General features: G+C 42.0%; 1 protein-coding gene across 2 annotated transcripts in view; it reads right to left on the bottom strand.

The window, feature by feature from the left end:
• Positions 1 to 6,134: 6,134 nt before the first annotated feature.
• The window catches only part of LOC105279025, a 78,451-nt gene continuing 60,713 nt past the window's right edge, over positions 6,135 to 23,872 (bottom strand). For both annotated transcript variants that reach the window (XM_011338552.3, XM_011338551.3), the window contains 12 exons: positions 17,729 to 17,895; positions 15,791 to 15,858; positions 15,609 to 15,707; positions 11,799 to 12,180; positions 11,254 to 11,508; positions 10,670 to 10,820; positions 10,120 to 10,237; positions 8,991 to 10,032; positions 8,702 to 8,758; positions 8,579 to 8,622; positions 7,883 to 8,026; positions 6,135 to 7,808 (listed from right to left, as the gene is read on the bottom strand). In XM_011338552.3, coding sequence (XP_011336854.1) covers positions 7,719 to 7,808; positions 7,883 to 8,026; positions 8,579 to 8,622; positions 8,702 to 8,758; positions 8,991 to 10,032; positions 10,120 to 10,237; positions 10,670 to 10,820; positions 11,254 to 11,508; positions 11,799 to 12,180; positions 15,609 to 15,707; positions 15,791 to 15,858; positions 17,729 to 17,895 — 2,617 coding nt within the window. In that variant the 3' untranslated portion in view covers positions 6,135 to 7,718. The remainder of the gene's footprint in view (positions 7,809 to 7,882; positions 8,027 to 8,578; positions 8,623 to 8,701; positions 8,759 to 8,990; positions 10,033 to 10,119; positions 10,238 to 10,669; positions 10,821 to 11,253; positions 11,509 to 11,798; positions 12,181 to 15,608; positions 15,708 to 15,790; positions 15,859 to 17,728; positions 17,896 to 23,872) is intronic.

Raw genomic sequence — 23,872 nt, forward strand, 5'->3', positions numbered from 1 at the left:
GTGAATCGAGCAAACTGGACAGCGAAATGACACCGTGAGAGACAATGTAAGTAAGATTACATTTGATTTATATTAACTTTATGTCGATATGTACTAAGATAAAAAGCAAATAAGAAAAAATAAAGTATTTCTTAGAGATACATTTGCAATTATAAATTTCACGTTGAGTAAATGACAACATCGAGATTGCTTCTATCGTTTATCCTAGCTCTACGATGCCTTGTGTGCCGTTAGAAACTCATTAAAATATTTTTCTCTTATTGTTAAGCTACTTGTGGCTGAAGAAACAGTTAACATGGATCTTTGAAATTTTCTTGAAAAATAAAGATACTATTTTCCCCGAAAATTTGATTAATAATGTTAATCAAAATAATTAATTTTATATTTACATAATATCCTACATTTTTGTACTTTTTCACAAAATTTGGAAACATGAAAGCCTAAGATATAAAATTATTTTGCTACAATTACTAGAAACAAATTTTGCCTCTCTCATTCAAGATTTTACAGGTAAGTATAAATAACAGATGTTTAATATGTTTTTCTTTATGATTTTTATTTTAGAAGCGTAGCTTTGGATACAAAGAATCATAACGTACGATAAAAATGCACGAAATATTTATAATTACATTTATATTAATTATTAATCCATTGATAGAATGACAAATGAAAAGCTAGTACTGTGCAGTTTACTCATCTAAAACGACAAAAATATTCACGTCTTCCACACAAAATTCAACAATTTTCGTTTTAAGAATATAGAATTAACTTAAAAGAATCATAAAACATAAAAGTGCACAGAATATTTCAAATTACGCTTATATTAATTATTAACGTAGCGTATAATTGTACGAGAGAAAAGAGGTTACGTTCGTACTATGCGAATCGTCGAGTGAATCGTCGAAAATCTAATGGAAGTAGCAGAGGAACAGGAGCAGGGCAGCAGGATAGCCGAAGAGGTTGCACAATATTCTCTGCACTGTCGGTATAGTTACCGACAGTCCACTAAGTCGGTAATAGCACACACAGAGTCGGTATACTTACCGACAAGGTACCAAATTGTGTCACTTCCTCAGCTATTCTGTTAGCCTGCTCCTGATACTTCATTTTCGAGATTTTCGTTGCTGTTCACAGTACAAACGTAACCTTTTTCAGTACGCTAAATTAATTATTAATATACAAATAATTAGAAATATTCTATGCACTTTTATAACATATTATGATTCTTTAGGTTTGATACAGTTTTCTTAAAATCAAAATTGTTTAATTTTGATGAAAAATTGTGCATACTTTTTAACCTAGCGATCTACACATGCAAGCCGTATGTTGCACATTTAAAATATGAAATAATGCATGTTTTCTTTATTAATATTACAATTCTTTGTTGTAGAAATAAAGACGTAAATTTAAAGCATTATAAAAGGCAATAAAAATAAATAGAATGATTGTATTTTCTTATTTATAATTAATACACTAATCACACAGGAGCTAAATAAAAATTTAATAATTTTGTTTTTAAAGACATAACAGTAAATGTAAGGAATTATAAAATGCCATAAAAGTGCACAAAATGTTTCTTGTTTATATTTTAATTTATTAATTGTTAATATTAACAAAATTAATGTCATATATTATGTAATAAAGGTATTTTCGATAGTGCTCGAAACGTATTTGTCACTTCTTTGGTCATACTGTCCTGCTACTGATTCTATAGTTTTCGAGATTTTCGTCAGCGCACGATCCGCTTAGTACAATGTACAAACGCTCTTCCACTCTATTTAATATTATGAGTTGTATTAATAATTAATATAAGCGTAATTAGGAATATTCTGTGCACTTTTATGTTGTTTTATGATTCCTTAACTTTAATATTACATAAATTGTTAAATTTATTAAATTGTTATATTTTATTGATGGAACGTATATATTTTATTGCTTTAAACATGCACGTTACATAGTATGATTGTCGTAATCTAATATTTTACCAATATGCTAATTAAAAAATATTTTGTCGTGCTTTATAATTTCTTAAATTGAGAGATATATATTCTTGAACTGGAATTTACAACATTTAAGAGGAAACATGCATAAATACATAATTTATGATACAAATTCTTGAGCGAAGATTTGAGAAAAGATTTGTTTCTAATATTTAGTATATTGTTATATTTTTTTCGACTTGTATATTTCTATCTTTTTGAAATAATTGAAAATTTAAGCTAACATGTAAAATCATAATAATAAAATATGGATAAATATTTATAATAAATATTTTATAAATACAATATACTTTCTTTTCCTTTGGACAAGACTACTAAATCATAAATGAAGATGAAGGATGTATAAAGGTATTCAAATAATCAACCAACCAACCAACGATTCCGTAATATGCATATAATTTTTACATATATTTCTTTCAAGCAGTATTATTTACAAAAATGTTCTGCCTTCTACAAAGTCTTAATAATTCAGTCTTAACACAATAACTATACATATACATGATTTCCTTTTCATTTTATCTCTCTATTTATTTTTTTACAAATTTTTCTGTTTTTTTGATATATATGTCCGTGTTATTTTTCTCATTCATTAATTAAGCAATTAAATTTAGTAACAGTCGAATTCACGCAAAGTCATTAGTTTTAAGTCATTAATTCTTATCGTTCTTCCGATTAGGCACAAGTATAATTGCCTTTTCTATTTACAAATCTTCACTGTCGATTTTTATCATACTTTATATTACCAATCTTCTTCAAATAAATTATATCTGTATAAATATCTGTTTCATGCAACCGGATCGTAAACATTTTTATAAATCTCTGCCGTAATATATATCTGCCCTTTTAACTAAACTACTTCCGTTAGTGTTATCGTTTCCATGTACGCGCGATCGATATTCACACAAATACACAGTTAAAAAAAAAACATTTTATTCTGCATACTACATAGAGTCACAAATTGATGTGTACACCACCGTGTTCGAAATATTACAAAACATATTGACGTATGTTGGTACATCATTGACCAGCGCCTTAACTGATATAACCGACGACAAGTGTCGAGAGACCTGTGAACGAAAGAGCGAGATGAGAGTGATGAAAAATACACACCGAGCACAATTTCTCGTTTAATTAGATGCTCCTCTTTTTTTACAGCGGTTGGATTTCCGCATAAAAAACACGTAGACTCTCATCTCGGCGAGGGGTGATCGCTGACACGTAAGGGGATGGTCAAGCATTTACAACTGATAACGAAAATAGATATCCGTTTGAGTCGCGCAACGTTGCGTTTACGTAACTACGCGGCTGTAATTACAGAGGCCTGCACAGTGACGATCTCGATCGACTCTCTCTCTCTCTCTCTCTCTCTCTCTTTCTCGCTCGACATCAAAGTGTGACGTTAAAAACGAGTTATCGACAATTTTTACAATGTATACAACGTGCGCGCGTACATACATATACATGTGTATGTGTATATCATATTACATCGTCCTTTTTACAATGAAATTTCGTGTCGGACAGACAGGCGCACGATGACGGAACGTGGGGGAGCGTGAGAGATCACGCGACGTGGGGGGCGGGTCGACCGAAACATTCTCGTCTCTCTGAAATTTAATTTCTCTTTTTTTGCTTCAACTTTGCGGAGGAAACTCTGTGTGTACAACAGGGAAGAAACGGAGCCCTCGATCGACTTGGAGAACGAGAAAGAAAAGAAACAGTGACCGGAACATCGAGAGACACATCACGTTCAACATCTGCGTAGGGGTCGGCCCTTGCACTATGTATATATATACTCTATACATACGCAGTACTCACGAGTAACACTACCCAAGTGCCACTCGCCGATTTTTTTGAAACTTTGCACACACGTAGTACACCGAAAAACATTAGACACGTGTATTTTTATTTGTGCTAACAACGCATTTTAAGGTTAGAAAACGCATTCGAAAATTCAACACTCTATAGCACAATGGTAACTAACGCTACTCCTGAGCGTTATTCTCTTACAGCTTTTACGACAGTACTCAATTATGATTTCATTGTCTGAATGTTTGGCATTAATTTTACGAGATTCGGAATGGCGGATTCAAAATCGCGGACCGAAATCGCAGAATTTTCAAAACTTTTATTCAAAGTCAGTTTCGAAGAAGTGTTTTAGACCCGTGATTACGATTGTGTTAACAGTTATATCAATCTAGAGGTGGCGGATGAAAAATGGCAAATTCAATATGGTGCATCCAAAATGGCGGACCGAAATTCCAATTGTTTTAAATTAGTTTCAAAGACCATTTTTGTGGTGGTTTTCGAGACCACTGTTTACAATGTTAATAGTAGTTTGACAAAATTTCAAATGACGGAAACAAACAAATCAAGTTAACGAAATTTTAAGCAATTTAATCTGCTGAAGACAGGTGTATGAAATTTGAAATTTTGTCAAACTACTATTAACATTGTAAACAGTCACCTCGAAAACCACCACAAAAATGGTCTTTGAAACTAATTTAAAACAATTGGAATTTCGGTCCGCCATTTTGGATGCACCATATTGAATTTGCCATTTTTCATCCGCCACCTCTAGATTGATATAACTGTTAACACAATCGTAATCACGGGTCTAAAACACTTCTTCGAAACTGACTTTGAATAAAAGTTTTGAAAATTCTGCGATTTCGGTCCGCGATTTTGAATCCGCCATTCCGAATCTCGTAAAATTAATGCCAAACATTCAGACAATGGCTGAGTTCGGCAGAAAAAGCTGCTTTGCAACCGTTGTAAAATTCGTGAATATGATTTGCGTATGCTTTTAGATTCAATCAAAATTAAGCGCATACGCCAATCAGATTCACGATTTTTACAACGGTTGCAAAGCAGCTTTTTCTGTCGAACGCAGCCAATAAAATCATAATATAGTAATGTCGTAAAAGCTGTAAGAGAATAACGCTCAGGAGTAGCGTTAGTTACCATTGTGCTATAGTGTTAAATTTTCGAATGCGTATTCTAACCTTAAAATGCGTTGTTAGCACAAATAAAAAGACACGTGTCTAATGTTTTTCGATGTACTACGTGTGTGCAAAGTTTCAAGAAAATCGGCGAGTGGCACTTGGGTAGTGTTACTTGTCAGATTTAGAGATCCGCACGTCGTCGGGTCTGTCGGGTGTCAAGACTGTCAAGTGCTGAATATATGCTCACGAGTGTACAGTCCTCGCTCATTCTGCCTTATCTCTTACAGTATATGAATTAATATCCTTTACACTTAACATTTTTCTTTCCTCCGATATACACAGTACAATACAATTATACACTTTATTATGTTCACGCTGACCCGCGGCGCCTACTAACTGCTCGTCAGAAGCACAGTTGGTTCTGCTCTTTTAATTATCATAATTGACGCATTGCATTTCGCGTTAAGCTAAAAGCGCTCGTTTCCGCACTGACAATGAGCGTGCGTTGCGGAAGCAATGACCTTAGGGTATCGTTGGATTTGGTCGCGCGAGAGTTCTGCAACAGTCAACCGTGCTGCTTCCGGGCCACCACTCGATTTTTTTAATCAATGTAGGGGTCAACCACTACCGACAGAATAAGAGAATAACGTTTATATAAATATATGTATATCTATAATAACATAATATTGGATGGACAGCAATGCCAGCAAAATGTAAGAGAAGTTATAAAAAGGTGTAGAAAAATTTCGTGTAAAGCGTGCAGTAAAATTATGCCAAGTAGTTAACCATAGCGAAAAACAGTAACAAGTATAATGGCCAATACACAATTCGTTTTGGCGTAAAAGGAGACCGATGAATAAATACAAATGACGAGTCCACGCGTTAGTCGTACGTCTAATCGTGCAACACGCCCCAATTGCCTCCGTTTTTAATATGCTATTTACATAAATATTCGATCTTATATCTCGTTACACTTTTAACATCTTTTGTGCGCTTTTTGCGACGTTAAAAATATATTCTCGCGGCTCTCCGCTGCGTTCCAACGCGAGACCAACGTTAGAGAATCTAGAGATACTCTTAGGGTTACCACAGAAAAAAACCGCGACGCTTCGAGAGGCACACGGCGGAATCGCGTACAGAATTAATTAATGCGGCGGGGAAAAAAAACGGGTGGCCAAATAAAAAGAATCTATTATTAGTGAGACTGAAAAGATTTATATTTCTTGTCATTTTCTTAACAACGTAAATTGAATTCTTAACTCACAAGCGTTACAGAGCATTTAAGTGGAGGTCAGGTACATGCAGTTGTAAAATTAAATCCCATCCCACACGTATCGTGTATGTGTAGTACGTATGTATATGTGCGTGTGTATGTGTAGGTGCGTGGCAACCCCATAGACATTCTCTAAGCATCTCGCATCCCACGTCCACGTGGACGTTACAAATACAATAAAAATCACGCGGCATAATCGGGATGAATTGGAACCTCGTGCGAGCTGAAAATCGCCGAATCGTTTCCCCGCGACTTCGCACTTGTCGTCGATTGATTCGCCTGATTAATAACAAAAAAAGATAAATAGCACATCCTGAGTATTATGTTACTAATCTGTGACGCCGTAAGACGAGGTTCCACAACGAGAGCTGGAGAGCTAGAAAATTTCAATCATAAGAAATCGACTGATCGATTTCTTGCAGCTCAAAGTTTGTGCCTTAAATTCTCGTTGCAGGAACCGCTTAGGGGGAAAGGTTGATGAGACAACTTGCAACAACCGAATAGAAATCGAGAATCTGGTCTTGTCCGTCCATCCGATACTTGCGTTAATCGCAGAGGTAGTTTAAGCTCGGCCGGACATAATTGGCGAGCAAGTGAATTAGTTGCGAGGAAGGTGCCGCACCGAATCTCTGTGCCGCGTTAAAATCGAATATAATATATATATATATATGTATGTATGTATGTATGTATGTATATATGCTATAGATACAAAAAAGTTCATTATTGTAAACCTTTAAAATTGTCAACTGCGTAACACTCAGTCGTCGCAGGTAATCTGCAATTCCGAGGAGCAACCGTTACTTCGTAACTCCGACCGCTTGCCAACACGGTCTCTGCGTAGTAGTCTCAGGTAACAAAACGTGGCGCGTTTTTAACAGAATCCGCCTTGGTCGCGCGAAGTCGAGGAAAAAAAATGAGGGGACCGAAGAAGATATTTATGCGCGTCACCAACCATTCGAGCCAACCAACCAGCTGAACGCTGGTTCAGCGCGAGTCTCTTCTCCGATCCTCCAATCGCGTTTCCTCCACTTGCGCTCGGAGACGCCAAAGCAAACGCACGAAGCAGACTGCTTCGGTTCAATTACTGGTCAACGTCGCAGGCGGGCCGTCCGGCGCTTCCGCACGTTCGCAGATCGCCCGTGTCGATCGCAAGTTTCCATCGCTGCGCACAGCTGGGGCTGACGACGACGGTTCTTCGTCCCGCTCGGGACGCAGATTTCCTCGAAGCGCGACCGATCGATCGTTAACACGGAAACAAGAAAGTCCCACGACACGAAACGCGAGATATCACGCACACATTGCACGTACGCCGCGAATACATACCTTCAGCTTTTCTAGCTTCTCTTTTTCTTTCTCGAAAATAATAAAATAATGTTTAAAGCTCGAGTTTTCGTTTCTTACTCGTTATAGCGCGCACAGCGATAGCATTCTCTATTTCTAAGCCCGCGCTCGACCTCTCGGAAGTGATCTGCGAAGCTCCATGAGACCCTATCGTCACAGCGTTCACACTTCGATGTTCTGCTTCTTCACCTGCATCTTGCGGTGGTCTTGCTGCAACGTCCTGAGCATCTGCTTCTGAATGTTGTGCTCCGCCTGGAAAGATAATGGATAGGTGGTAATCTCGCGTGTGTCTGTGTGTGTCATTTCTTCGGCTGAAGATTACGTACTTGTATCTGCGACAAGTCCTTCCTCTGGGCGCAGAGGGCCGGATTCTCGAAGTCGCGCGCCAGCACGTTGATCTGGGACTCGCACAACGCCATGTTGTTCGCCAGCTGGTGATACGTGCGCCTTATCTCGTCATTAACCTGTTGCTGTAAAAGCGCATTGCATAATTTAGCTCACGCCGGGACTGGAGATTCTCTCTCTCTCTCTCTCTCTCTCTCTCTCTCTCTCTCTCTCTCTCTCTCTCTCTCTCTCGTCCCTGCGTGGCTCAACCTCGGTGCCGATTTTTAAACGTGCCTTGTATAATCATCTCTTGGAGCTCTCCGTCCATTAATTATAATTAATGTTCTTCTAGTGCATATTATGCAACGTAAATTTTGTATTAACTTGTTATCACGAGATGATTTGTACTAACTGAAAATTCTGTATGAGTTTATCCATTTTTGTTTTTATTTGTACTTAAGGGCAGCGTAAATTTTTGTATTAACTTGTTATCACGAGATGATTTGTATTAACTGAAAATTCTGTATGGGCTTACTCTGTTTTTTTGTTCCTATTTGTACTTAAGGGCATGTACCCAGTACAATAAATATATCTCTCTCTCTCTCTCTCTCACACACACACACACACACCGAGCGTTTCTCGAAACGCTCTCGGTTACTTACGTAAAACGATAAAGCACACTTATCATCGCTACTTACTTCGTCGGGTACCAGTTGCTGTACGTTTGCTTTGACGGGATTATCTGGAATGACGTAAGTCACAGTGTTAACACGACTAATGCACTTTGCTGATACCCGGTGAGAGATAAGACGTCAACCTACCGTCGAAGTTCGTTGTGGATCCATGATTGAAGGTGTCGAATATCTTCATCATAAGCTCTGCAGGCAGACGGAAAGAAAACCGCTTGTTAGAGATATCGCGCAGCGCGAGCGATTCGCGGGGCACTGTTGCAACCGATAAATCGCAACAGCGTGAGAAAAAATGCCAGAAATTTTAATGAAATTTTTTAACAAATTAATTCCACGCGCGTGTGATATCGGCGTTCAATATCGAGCTTTACTTAGACAATAAAACTGATGATGAAGGTTCGCACAATTTTCACTGGGATACCTGGATTTGCCTCCAGGTCTGAGCTCAGCAGCAGGTCGTCTTTTAGTTCCAGCAGCACGCCGAGCTCCGGATTCGCGACTGCGGGTGACGTCGTGGCGGGCGTCTCCATCAGCTGCTGATAACTGCTGGCGTCGGACGGGCCTACCCCGGCCGATTCCGTCGTCGGCAATTGCTGCGCGTCGGTGCCGTTGCGTAGATCGTTGAACGAGCTCGAGACCGAGAGTGCCACTGGGAAGGGACCGGCGTAGTCCCGGCACTCGTCAGCCGCGCTCGTCGAGGCGTACGGCTCGCCGAGTCTCTTCTTCGTCTGCATCGTCTGCAGGTCTTCCTCGCTGGATATCCTCTTCAGCGGCCACTGCTCGCGCATACCACCGATCCCAACGGCGCCGTCGTCGTCGCCGAAGTACTGCAGCATCGACGACCGCTTGCAGCTAAACCTGTCGACGTCGGGCTCCACCTTGATGCCGCCCGCGACGCCACCGTACAGGATGCCCGACGGCATCCTGCTCGCGTGCCGAGCGGTGTCCAGGCACGCGGTGTAACTGTGAGATCTGCGCGACTTCGTGCCGGGCTTGCGCGCGACCAGCACCGTCGACTGCACGTAGGTCGCACCCTGGATGTTGTTGTTGCGCCCGCTGTGGCCGACGACGTTCACGTCGTCGGACCTCAGCAGGGCCCCGCTCGGCGGCTTCACGTCCTCCGGGTCCGACATCGAGCCCTGGCTCGCGCCGTCGGGGCTGAGCAGCTTCTCGCTCATGTACTTGGGCTCTTGCTTCACCTGCATGTGGTGCTCCTTCTCTTGGAGGTAACGGTTGTAGTGGTTGCCCTTGCCGTTGTCGCAGGTCCTGCTGCGCTGCGTGGGGCTCGGCGGGATGCCAGGCAATGGGACAGTCTTCGTGTACTGCACGTCCGGCACTTGCGAGTAGCACTCCTTCGAGATCACCGGCGAGGATATGCCGTTGATCAAGAAGGCGATCCGGTGTTCCAGTATCCTCGAGTAATCCTCGCTGTCCGACTTGGAGGATGACGGGCTCGGGACGCCCTAAAGTTCAGAATGCAATTGGAATAACTTCTTTGACACGGACTGTTTTTTGCTTGGACTTCTTCGCGGGGGTGTAGGATGACTTACCGGTGAGGAGTCCGGCGAGCTGACCTCTTCGACATCCTGAAGGAAGAGGCTGTTAGTTTCGCTCATACTAGAGTATCGGTCTTTCATTTCTTTCAGTAATTTGATGCCCTCCTTCTCCCTGCACAGAAAATTCCGTTACGGTTATAAGCCGTGGGGCGGTGTAACATCACGTCCGAAGTTCAAGCTTGACTCCGAGAGCAACGAAAGAATGATCTTTTCTCGATCACGGGAAAAAATATTTTTATTTTCCTACCGTAGCCAATCGATTTGCTAAATCTGTGTTTGCTGCCGTAGCTATAAATTTCTAAACTAAACTAGGTGTCACAACTAAGATTTAGCTGTCCATATATTACGACTGGATGGACACGGTACAAACAGAAAAGGGCAGAACAGCATGAAGGTATATAAAAACGAAGGTAAACTGATTTCTGTGACTTTTCAATATAATTAAATAATTTAAATATATTATTAAAATTTTCCAATTCTCCGAACTTTCGTTAAAATTCTTTTATCGTCCGCCTTCCGTGTGCATACGATTTATCATACTTACGATATCAAAGTGTTGATGCACACGAAGGATATCATCTTTTGCGTATCCTTATCGTACTCCAAATAGCCGTTCGTTCGCAGGAAAATGTAGGTTCCGGTCTTCGTGAGCAATCTGTAGCACGACATGCCGTACGGTTCGGAATGATCGTACACTGCACATGCATAATGAATCGTCAGTAATTGCAGGTAAAATTCCATCCGCGTCGGTCTCTGAATGGCCGCGCGGTAACTTTACGTTTTATCGAGCTCAAATTACGATTGATTACGGAAATTGTAGCGTGAGGGAGCGCGTAGGTGTCGTAAATGCTAAACGACGCGATGTATCGATGGTAACATGTAACGTAACTTTATTAATTTGAATGTTAAAATCATATCAAGCGTGACATACGCGCGCAAGTCAATTCGATCAGCTGAAATATCGAATATAAAATGAGACAAAAATACGTGACATTGCTTTAACAGCGATTCAATATTATCGTTTATGCAAACTCTGATTTTAGACTCCTACTGATGTATCGATTACACCCGATCTCCGTTCACGCGCAAAGGATTTCAGCGTTAAAGGCACAAATACGAATACTTCACTTTGCCGTAGGCCGAGTATCGTCCACTTGTAGTCGTCCTTGTGCATAAACTTGAACGCGTTCGCACCCGTCACCTCCTCCGACATGTACCCGGCGACCATCGACACCCTGTGATCACAGTAGATGATATGCCCGTCGAGCAGATGCCGCGTCACGTACTCGCTCTTATTGGCGTCCAATATCGACAGCTCGGTGATGGATCGTTTTTTCGGTACGGTCACCACGCCGGCGAAGACGATGTCGTTGGTGGTACTCTCTGCCAAAGGAAGAAAATCATCAGAATTCGCGTCTCTAAACGGAGGCGGCAATGCATGCTTTCCCCGCATGTTTTCCATCAAATCTATATCCAAGAGGCGAAGCTGAAAGGTACAAAATCACCAGATGTTCCCGACTGCGCGCACATCTACGTCGCCGCAGACGACGCGGACGACGAGGGTCTAAATTTAAATGTGGGAGGGCAAAAGCGCAAATATTTGCAACGCCCACGGCGCGATTAAACTTTCGAGATGATGATGGAGGATTCAGAGGATGGAAAGCAGGACTCACCCCGATGCTTGGAGTCTTCGTTCTTGCAGGAGTCGGCCAGCCGGAGCACCCCCGAGACGTCGAAACGCTCGTACTGCTTCTGCTCACGCTTCGAGACGGTGCGCTGCGACAAGCGGATCTGGAAGAACCGCCGCTGATCGCGGAACGGCTTGGGTATCTCGCTGATCCCCTCCTCGGTCGTCCTCGAATCGGCCGCCTCGTCCTCCTCCTCGGACGAGCCTGTTCTATCGTGGATCTGCTCGGACTCCGCTTGGACGTCGTCTCCAACCGTCTCCGACGACGGGTAAATCGGCTTCATGCCGTCGGGCGTCAGTCTCCTCGCGAGCCTTCTGCGCTCGCGCTTAGGAACGAACTTGTACAGCGTCTCACCCAGCAGCTCGCTCTGCAACAAATTCCCAAGTTTCGAGATCGCAATTTCGAAGTCCGAAGCTGCCGTCGCCGACTGGACGACTGCTGGCGACTACGTGTATTTGCACATTCGGACATTAATGTTATTGCAGTTGTGCAATAATGCCTCCACCGTGTAGCGGAAGACATTAGTTAGTTTTCTCCGAACGAGAGTCGTGAGAGAGAAGTCGGGGAAACGAGCGACGTGAAAAATTGTACTCCCAACTCCTCAGCTTTCATCTTAATCACCAATTAATCTACCGCTTGTAATTTGATTTAATTTCGATTTAATCTCAAGTCAGATAATAAATGATGATGATGTTTGCCCGAGGGGATGATCGACGCTGCCTGCTTCCCAGCCGCTTTCAGCACCGTTGCATTGTATAACACTTCCGTGGAACAAACTTCGTGGCACTCGATTAGCTCGATTACACGGCTGCAGCGGTCGGAAATCAGTGCTCGTCGATTTCTGAGGACCGACAGGAAACGATCGGCGGGCGGTGCCGGTCAATTTTCCGCGCGTTCATGCACCTTTGTTCTCCAGGCTTGAATACTTGGGTGCTGCGTTGGCCGAAGTTCCTACTCACTGCCTCCTCCTGAAGAGCCGTCTACTACTTCGCCTGGCCCTACAGCATCCTCCGCACAGCGAATCACGTCACAATACGTCAACGACAATGACGATGAGGACGAGGACGACGGTGCACCACGTCGGCGACGGTAGTCGTTTTCGCGGCAGGAGGTTTCTCCTTGAGAACAATACCGCCAGATTGTGAGTGCCTTCTTAAAAAACGAAGGCGAACCCGCGCTCGCAAACAACTTCCATCCCGTCTACCCTTTTCCTCCTCCTCCTCCTCCTCCACGTCAACCTTCTTCTCGGACCCTCCACCTCTCGTCCTCCCGTCCTTCTCCCTGCGTTCGTCGCTGCTCGTCGTTCTGGCAACCCTTACACGCACGGAACCAGAGGAAGAGCAGAAGAGGGAGAAGAGCAAGAGGGCAAGAGGAGACTCGGTCGGCTCTGAAGAGTCGGTTCGTTAGGGTGGAGTGGCGAATTATCGTTACGCCTGAATCTGGAGCGCGAGCGAGAACGGGCGCGATCGATATCATGGACACACATATATTTTTTTACACTTTATCCTCCTTGTTACGGAGTCCGCTCTGCTCGCTGTTTCCTCGTAACAACATGAGGGGAGCTTTACCCCTCGTAAAGCAGGATAGGGGTAGGAAGCGATGATACACGGCGAACGCAAGTCGAACGACAGTCGCGCTTCTTTCAAGCAAAGTCGGAAATCTTCGCGACCGGAAGAGCGATGGTATTCGAATACGCGAACTTCAAATAAGATATTGCGAGAAGTTGGTCTCCTTCTACGGACTTACATAGACAAGCTTGGCATTTAAGGAATCCTTTTGACAAAAAAAAGTTCTATTCTTCTCCTTACCAATTTCATCTCTTCCAAGTGTTATTAATAATTGTACCTCCGAATAAAATAAAAAAATACATTATGCGTCAATTTGCTTTTCGAGGAGACGCTGGAAATCGCCGGCGACAGATACAAAATTCTAAAGAGATAAAATTAGTGCAGCAGTCAAAGTGTCACGTGCATAATTACAAGCAGGTCCCCGACCATCCGGAAAAACCGGCACGCTGACCTCGTCGGATCATATTGCCGCGCGAGTATCTCGTTATGCATTGTACTTCCGGAGCTAATTGTTCGCGCTAACAATGTGCGCTTTAATATCCACGCGGACAGTTAGCTGGCTCGATTTTATCGCCAGACTTATGCATGAGCGGGCTGCGCGCTATGCTCCCCTGCGACGTCCGTTACTTCATCGGGCTCGAATCCTCTCTGGAATCCGCGTTAATCACACGCTCCGTTTTGCGTAACGATCCCCGCAATCATACACCTCGTTTCGTCTGACAAATTCGCATTCCTCGCGCTAAACCGGACCTCGGTGTACTTTACGACGTGGAGTTTCCGCTCGTTTCCTCCCCCAAAACGCGAGCAGCACGAATGCACGAGGCGCACGAGCGCTAGGTGGTCACGGTCCAATTAATGACCGATCTAATTCTGCCAGAAGAGAGTCGATATTAATATCAAATGATATTTTTTAATTGCTGATACGTTTAAGTTCCTCAGTAAGGATGACGCAGCGATCACGTCCACCACCAGAGCGTGGCGCGTTTAAAAATACGAGAGACTAATTCTTCAAATAAAACTTCAAATAAAACTTCAAATAAAATTCTCACAATTCGCGCGCGCTCGTGCAGCTAAAGCGCAAGAACGCGCTTTTCGCCATTCAGAATAATTCAGCAACGTCGTCGAAACTCCTCAGCTTCGCGTTGCATAATTTGACATTTGATGTTCCCCCGAGATGATCGCGGCCGGATTGAGCAAGAAGCGACACGTGGACTCGGTAAACTCTGATGATACCGGAAGCGCGTTCGTCACGAGGCACTTCGCTCGGCATTCGGCTTTCCATCTGGCGGAAAATTTGCGGGGAACTTTCGCGAAATAATTCCCTGCGTGGAAACACGGAAAATGGAAATTCGCGGGGTATCGGCAGGTCGTTTCATCGTTTCCTTGCGAGCGGAAAGGAGCGGAGGGTGCTTGTGCGCGGTTGCCATAGGAGCGTATTTGCCCTGCACGCGTTCATTTGATCGATAATTCCTAACTCCGCGCGAGCAGGGTAGGTCGGGGTGCAGCTGCAGCTGCAGCCGCGGGATGCGAGATCGCTACCAACCACCTCTTGCCCCTTCTTACCCTCTGACGCCGGCGCGAGAGCATCGCGCGGCCGCGTGTCTCGCAACGCGACGTAAATAAAAAGAATAATGCAAAATATAAGAAAGACCGCCGCGTGAAAGAGACGGAAATTCCGGACGAGTGACTTACGTTAATAGAATATTTCCGCGACGGAAATGTTTCAAGCGCGTTTTTACCGCGAAGCGCGAATTCTGCTCGTCGTGGCGTGAGAAAAATGCAGCGATGTGACGAAAAGATTGAATAAACGACGTGAAAAGGCTGCTCCGCGAGTTTTCTCATCGATATAGGATCCGCATCTTCAGCGGGAGCCAATTATCGAGAACAGAGATTCCCGAGAAGAAGCTCGGGCGCAATGCGATTATATAGTGACGAGCGAATTCAATATAAAATTGCGCAACAGAAATATGTAACGTAATTAGAACAGCGACTGCAATATTTTTAATTAACGACGATTCGACACTTCGCACACGCATTGGAGCGATAAATTTCTCTCTATTCAACGAGAGAGAACGACGAGGCGTCATCGGTACCATCTCTCGAGCAATTAATTACGCTTAAAATAAGAAGCTTCTCGACAAAGGAAGCTACGAGGGCGAAAGAATCGCCCAACACTCTTCTATTGATAGAGAGATCGTTATAATAGCTGCATAATTAAGACACCCACCTGGACATGACCGAGGTGCTGCTCCACTTGTCGACTAACGTAGACGATCTTCCCCTTCCTGGTGACGACGAGGAAGAACCCTCCGCTGCCGACTAGATGCTGTTGGAAAAAGCGAGTCTCAAGTACAATAGAATCGTCTCGAGATCGATCTGTGTGAGAAAACAGGTATACTGTATACTCACGTCGACGAAATATTGCTCCAGGTCGAAGTCATTGAGCTGCGGAGGGAAGTAGTTGGTACGTCCGAGTGCTGTAAGCAACGCGTAGACACATGAGTTAACACTTTCCCCACACACCTGTGCAATCGGCGTATCGTGATCGATACGAATGGAACCATCAACTCTGAATTTAGCGACGTCAGTGCGCCAGACACAAATCTATTTTTCTCGCTTGAGAACTGAATCGCGATAAAGAGTGATGGAAGAGTAACGCTGTTATTTAACACTTTTAATAATGTAGCAATATGGCAGAGTGTATATCTATTATGATAATAATATAGTAATAGCAACAAGGGTGAAAATGTACTAAATCAAGAAAAAGAAAATGTACAGGGTGTCCCATGGGAAGTTGCTGAAAGTAAACGATTGGTTCTTCCCTCCATGACTTCAGAAAGGGTCTTACGGTTAACGGTCGTTCATTTGAGTGTCCGCAGTTTTATTCTGGTTGCAAGTCCGTGCGCGTCAAAATGAGTAATCTGACGACGGAAGAAAAGATTTATCTTGTCGAGTGCTTCTTTTCCACAGGAAAAGTTTATAGCAATGCTTACAGGGGGTTTCGTACTAAATACGGAACACATAAAGTTAAGAGCGAAAACACGCTGAAAAGGTTAGAATTTATTATTTCTTTAAACGTATGCGTTACGTCACTCCATTTTTTGGCAATAAATCTGCATTAAAATAATGTTTTGTGTTATTTTTATCAGAATTATCGATAATTTTATGCAGTATGGAACTATCCAAGACCGTAGACATGATCTGCCAGGTCCTTCTGTGTTTGTAGCTGCAGAAGAAAACATTGAAGATATTAAGAAGTATTTTGAAGAGAATCCAAATTCTTCCATTCCGAAAGCTGCCCAAGCTCTTGAAATATCCAAAACAACGTTACACAGGATTTTGAAACATTTCCTGAAAATGCATCCCTATAAAATAACATCGCATCAATTGCTAACCAAACGCGCTATGACGAAACGTGTGGAATTCTGCAAGACGATAAATGGAATGTTTGAAGATGGAGAACTTGATGCAAAATTGATAATTTACACGGACGAAGCACATTTCTGGCTAAATGGTTATGTTAATAAACAAAATTATAGATTTTGGGGGTCGGAAAATCCCAACGTTTCCCTGGCTAAATCTTTACATCCACGAAAAATAACAGCATGGGCTGCGATCTCGGTAAAAGGAATTTATCTGCAATTCTTCGAACCAACAGTCACTGGTGAAAGTTACAAGCAGCTTCTCGAAACACAATTCTTCCCTCATGCAAAAAAAAGAGGCCTGGTCAGGAGGATTTCATTTCATGCAGGATGGAGCGACACCACATCGAACCCAGGAGGTCTTCGAAACAATCGATAAAGTTTATGGCAATCGAGTCATCGGTCTGGGATACCCCAAATTTGCCCAGGGGGGGGGGGCTAGAATGGCCACCGTACTCGCCGGATTTAAATCCATGTGACTTCTTTCTTTGGGGATACATTAAGGACCATTGTTATGCCGGAAATGCAGAAACAGTGTCAGATTTAGTAGTAGCTATTAAAAAGGTCGTCAGCAACATTAAAGACGACATGTTAGAAAAAGTTTTCACAAGTTTTCGTAAAAGAATTGATTTTTGTACAAATTCAGATGGTGCACACTTTGAAAATATTTATCATTAGCTTACTTGATTATTAGCATATTTTTCATTAATAAAATAAACTGATATACAAACATTTTGCTAAATTTTATTTATACCCATTAAAAACTGCAGACTTTCCTCTTTCCAACGCAATTTTTGTTTTTTCAATAACTGCATACGTTTAAAAATGACAGCTGATTAGTTTCAGCAACTTCCCATGGGACACCCTGCACCATAGCAAGAAAAGATTTCGCGACACGAGAGGTGTTCCAGTGAGGTCGACTTACTGTATTGCGTCCTCAGGAAAGCGGCGGCTAGCCTCAGGACCGATATCTTGTCCATTCTTCTTGAACTTCCGGCGACGGTCGGCACGAGGGCCGCCATCGTCGATATGTTCGTGTTGAGATTATCGCGGCGCTGTTTTTCCGCCTGGTTCCGCGATGCACGTGGATTGCTGCAACAAATGGACCAGTGATGTTTAGTGATGACGCTCACCAATTACTAACGTAGAGAATCGTAAATTATGATAATAAAAGAATATATCATACGTAATAGAAGCTTAAGATAATAAAACAATTTCTTTTTCCAGCGTAAGACAGCTTCTTTGCGAGAATGTCTCTTCTTTTAATAAAATACGCCAACAACGTACGTTCGCCGGAATTTCGCTTTTCCCAAAGCGTGTCATGAGAAAGAAGAACTTCTCCTTTTTCATGGCGAAATGTGTGTTAATGAGCACACGTCAACATTTACGTCAAGCGTTCGCATTTCCATTTGAAACCGGTCCGTTTCTACAGAGGCGAGGTGAAAATTCTGCACTGTTTCTGCAATAGCGTGTATTACTTTACAACAATATTTTATAACAATGATTTCCCGCGCTGCGACTATTACAATTAAGCCATCCGAACAGTGGTTGTAATAATAATTATTGCGTTATAACGCGGGAGGGCATTGCTCTTCTTAATAGTCAACATAACAGCATGTAATTGTCTGTTTTAATATACAAAGGGGCACGATTGATGGTGATCACGATAAATGCTCGTGATGATTCCTTATTACTGCGAAAAAAGGACGAATCAATTCTAATTGTTCACACGTGAATCTTTGTCTTATTAATCCATCTGCCGAGATGAAAAGTCGGGGCTCCGAAATTGGGCACCGATTTTGTGTCCATGCAGATGACCCGCCAGGACCATAATGTCTTCTTTATTACATCGTAAGACTTCCCACAGTCGACTGGCGCAATCATGGACGAAAATAAATCCACTGCTCTGTTCCTAGCCCTAGAGTTCTAGCCGATGTGTACTTAACGGTCGCACATGCATCTTGCACACGTCCGTTAAATAAAAAGAATATTGAACGTTTGGTAAAAGAAATATCAGATATATTTTGTTTTTTCAAAGTATTTTGATGAACATTGCATGTTATTAATTTATTATAATATAAACGCTTGTGTGTGTGTGTATTAATGATTCCAAATTACAATTACGTATATTTTATAAAGACTACGTTTCCCCGTTAAATCTCTGTTAAATTGAATCGAGTTAAAAATTCTCGGTGTGGAATTAAATTTCAAAGCAATTTACGTGATATTTGTATAACGTCACATAATCGTAACATAATCGGGTTTTAATAAAAAGCTTACGACGGCAAGCACGAGCAACAGGTTCATTATTGCGCGGATGGAATTAATGGACAAACAGATTTTACGTGTGAGATTGCATTTTGTTGTAATGCTCATGTAATCGATTACAAGCACACGTGTATATATTAATATACATATATATTAATATAACATATATAAAATATGTAATCGGGTCCTTGCACATTCGTCATAATATTGTTATTTTATCAGGCATATACTTTTGGCACCGGGAGTCGAAAGTATTTGCATTTCACTTATCGAGGCATTACGAAACCGACACCATTTCGAGCATTTCGAGGGAATTTCGAATCCGTTGGAAATCATCGCGAGGCGGCTCGTTCCCGCTAAACTCGTAAGCGTAAAGCGTGAGGTAGAATCGAATTACGCCAATTAAGAGGTAGATTGTTGGCTCGCTATGCAACATTACGAAGATAACAGACGTGAATTGAAGCGTCCTCGAACATGATTCCGACGTCTCGGACGTACAACATTTTTCAAGTTTTTTATTGATTGCAGCTCGAATTAAAATCCCGTTAAAAACCGAAATTTAATTTAATTTCATTGCGAATATCTGTTTGTTCATCTTCAATGATATAAGATACTGTTTTTGTCTTTCTGAATTCATTAAAAATTCTGTAAAAAGTTTGGCCTCACAAAACTTTAGGAGAAATACGCCAACTTTACATTCTTCCAAAGAAATTAAATTTGTTGTTAATAAAAGTAATCGTTATTTCGCGCTGTATTTTTGATTCTTATAATCTAACGTATTGTATATTTTTTAATATGTTTGACAGACACATGTTGCGATTACATATTGTGAAAGAAGATCAATGACTCTCTTGAACCGTTAATTTTGCATATTGACAAATCCTGAAATTCATGAATCGCTGAACTTAAATATCACTTCGCAAATCGTGTAACGTGTAACCGCGGCCCATCGTAGACTTGCGTAATCGAATATTCAAGGAACAACACGACGTGATGTTTATTCTTACCTTCGCTAATTAACATGCTATTAAGTATACCGGTGTACCGCTGTAAAACATATACATGTAAAACAGCTAACGCCTTTCGCCCATTATCGAGTCACTAATTCCAGAATTCTTGTAACGATACACCCTCAGAAAGGATTTCTGATAACAAGACGAAAAATATTCTTGACTAATTTAATCGTATTACAAGTATAAAAAATATGAAAATAAAACAATTTTTAATTTAAATCAGTAATTTCTATTCTTCTCTCTCGAATTAAATAACATTGTCTTACTGTCTTCAGACAAGAGTAACATTTATCCTTATATATTCTTGTATGTAGAATAATTTGATATTACCGCCACTTTATAGTAGGCTTTGTCGATGTCGACGCGTCATTTTCTCACAGTCGCTCGTCGACTCGGCGCCGTCCTTTATTCGGATAAAACGGCCAATATTTCTGTGTTGCAATCGAAAATCGGGAAAGTGTTTCTGTTATTTACAATGAATAAGTGCAATGTAAGTAAGTATATACAATATACTTACTTGAGAAATAAGATTCGAGATAAGACATTTCCATATCTTTTGCACTTATTCATTGTAAATAACAGAAACACTGTCCCGATTTTCGATTGCAACACATAAATATTGGCCGTTTTGTGCAGATTCTACAAATTCTCTTAGAAGAATAGAATAAGATGTCTTTTAGATCTCACAATATTTTGAAATCAAGAATATTTTGAACTTGCTACAAATTTGTATCTAAATCCTTCTGAGAAAATTAATGAGATAGCACCAAGAATATTTGAATCTAGATTTTCGAATTTTCTATTGAAGATTAAAATATGCTTCTTTTGAATAATAAATATGATTGTCGCTATAGCGATCTTATTTTATGATAGATTAAAGAGTAATAGCATTAAGTCCAGAAATCTTTTCTGTGGGTGTACGTAGATCCAGATATACAGACTTTTCGCCACTTCGCAAACACAAGAAATACAAAGCGGAATGCTCGAGCAGAGTGGAGCGGAGGGAGAACGCTCGCTCGAGAGTTCTCGCTTATTCGGGATGATGCAGCTGATCCACGCGTTGCATCACGTTCGGAAATGACTTTGACGACCTGTTGCTCGATGCAAAACGCTATAAAACATGATCAGAGTGTGAGGAAACGTCTAAGCGGCCGATGCGAATTCACCTGCGATACCTTGATGCCTGACACGCGTTTACGATCCTAATTCTTTTGTTTATACGATCAAATCGCTTATATAACGTGATCGCAGCACTGAGAGAGCTGTCGACCCTCGACGCTCTTGAAGCCGTGAATAAATCACATAAAAAAGGGCAATAAATATCGCACAGAAGGACGCGGAATTACGTGGCAACTTGCACGTCGAGATGAGTTACAAGCGAGCCGGCGAGCGTAAAGAGTTAAATGTCTCCTGGCGTTAAATCATTTTAAATGAAAATTTATTTTTTAAATCACGTGTCGATGCGCGCATCGGCGATGACTCTCTTGGCACTCTCGTGCATCTCGCATCGGACAATGTGTCGTCTGAAAAGGATCGGGCGCATCGCCGGGATGCCGCGCGATGCGATTCTCGTTTATGGATCAAGGCTGGCGGCGTGATCTCATTGTGATTTTCCTGCGATTCATCTCGCCGCCGATTTCGGATAAATCATTTCGTACATCCGCGGGAATCGGGATTAATTGGCCGAGCGCGCGTCGAATTAGGTTCGCCGTGCGAAACATTGCATCTCGCATGGCGCATCTCTTTTCGGAAGGAGAGAGAGAGACACATCAGTACCGATAAACAATCAGCACTTTGGCTTGGTGTCTGGTATTCGCTGCGTATCTGGCCGCTCGCCTATCTGGCGACGCCGAGCATCTCGCACGGAGCGGAGTGCACGTTTTCAAACGTTGACAAACGTTACTCGAGATGATTACGAGCGAGCACGGTGGCGCAAAATCGCACGCAGCTTCACGGCCGTACAGATAAAAACGTCCGTGATCTACCGCAAATCTTTAATCCACGGAGATAAATGGCGGATGAATTGCAGATACGCTCGCTGATTATCGTCACGCGCGAACGAGTTGTTTCTATCTATCTATCCTATTTCTCTCTCTCTCTTTCTCGCACGTAATAAAATAAAATTAATTTTATTACGTCTGGCGCGATCGTAATCGCGGACTATATCGGCGCGAAACACCGCGCTCTGTGTGCGTCGTGGAACATTATTAATTTCGCAGATTTAAATAAGTTTTAGAAATTCGAAGTGTTACGGAAAAAAGTCATCGCTTTAAACAGGATGAGCGCGCGATTGATCACACGGTTGATTAGCATACACGTTGCGATAGCGATGACGCAGATCACGGATGCTGACGTGAAACGTCTTTCGGCGCACAATGCACCTCATCCTCATTGAACCGTGCGAATATTAAACTCGCCAGCGTGTCGGACAAAGGACCGAGCGATTAAGTATCACCAGAGACTACAAAATGATCGGAGCGATTGATTTCAAGCAAGGAGAAGCTTGCGCGATCAGCAGTGGGCGGCTTATTGATTCTAGCAAAAATTGGCGAGACACGCGCTTCGCGCTTTCATTGCGTTTTCGTTAATGCAATTTTCGAAATTAGCGCTCGCGGAGGTCATCCGAGGGATTTCTCGTAAAGTATCGCGATTATTTTGTCCAATTATATCCGCGGTGGCCTTGGCTGGCGTTATCGCGCCGATAACGCCGGCTATGGTTTCGCTTTGACATCTTGATACCAGTCGCTCGCAGCTGAGGCGGCCACGGGATAGCAGCGAGAGGGGCCTGACAAAATAGAACAAAAGACGACGATAATTAATTCAATTCGCCGGAATGCCAGCCTCGTCCTAAACGAGGCGAACCGAGTCTTCGTACGTCGCGGTATCGTGTCGGCAAATATAATAATTCCACCTGCGCCTCTCCCTCTGATTAGATGAATGATTCTATTGTAGCTCTTTCCTCCATCTCCCATGAATTTTTTATTTTTCCACCATCTTTTGACTGACGTTTTATGTGACAGTATCATTGATAATACAGACAGAAAAAGAGAGATACATATACAGGGTGTCCCGGGTTTTAACCGACAAACTGCGGGAGCATATTCTACCAGTGGAAATAAGAAAAAATTCTTATATCGAGTTTGCTTAGAAATGCTTTATTACAAAGTTATAAACCAATATTGAAAAGAAATATGAGATAAGTAACAACGGATTTTTTCACAAAAATAAAAATTATCTACGCAATGATTTAGTGACGCATTTCAAAATGTTGTCCTTGCACATCGATACAAGCTAGACATCGACGTAGTACAGAATTTGTTACGGTACGACATTCCTGAAAATTTTGTTGCATCTCAGTAACTGAATTAGTAATTCGTTGCTTTAAATCTATCTGGTACTCTCCTGTTAGGAAATCTACGTTGATACTCTCGTACGGCAGCTCGTGCATTTCCGTCACAGAATCCGTACACGAAATGAATATCGGTGTATTCCTCATTTGAAAACACTTTTGGCATTCTGATAGTAATTGCTAGTTGACACGACGATTGAAATCTAACGGCTACTGTTGTGAAAGTAACAATCATACTGAATCGTTTCAACATAGTGAACATGAATACATGTGAACATCTTGGACCTTCCAAATTCTACACTATGTTCCGTTGTTACTTATCTCATATTTCTTTTCAATATTGGTTTATAACTTTGTAATAAAGCATTTCTAAGCAAACTCGATATAAGAATTTTTTCTTATTTCCACTGGTAGAATATGCTCCCGCAGTTTGTCGGTT

The sequence above is a fragment of the Ooceraea biroi genome, chromosome 9 (genome assembly GCF_003672135.1).
Source record: "Ooceraea biroi isolate clonal line C1 chromosome 9, Obir_v5.4, whole genome shotgun sequence".
In the NCBI taxonomy this organism is placed as follows: Eukaryota; Metazoa; Arthropoda; class Insecta; order Hymenoptera; family Formicidae; genus Ooceraea; species Ooceraea biroi.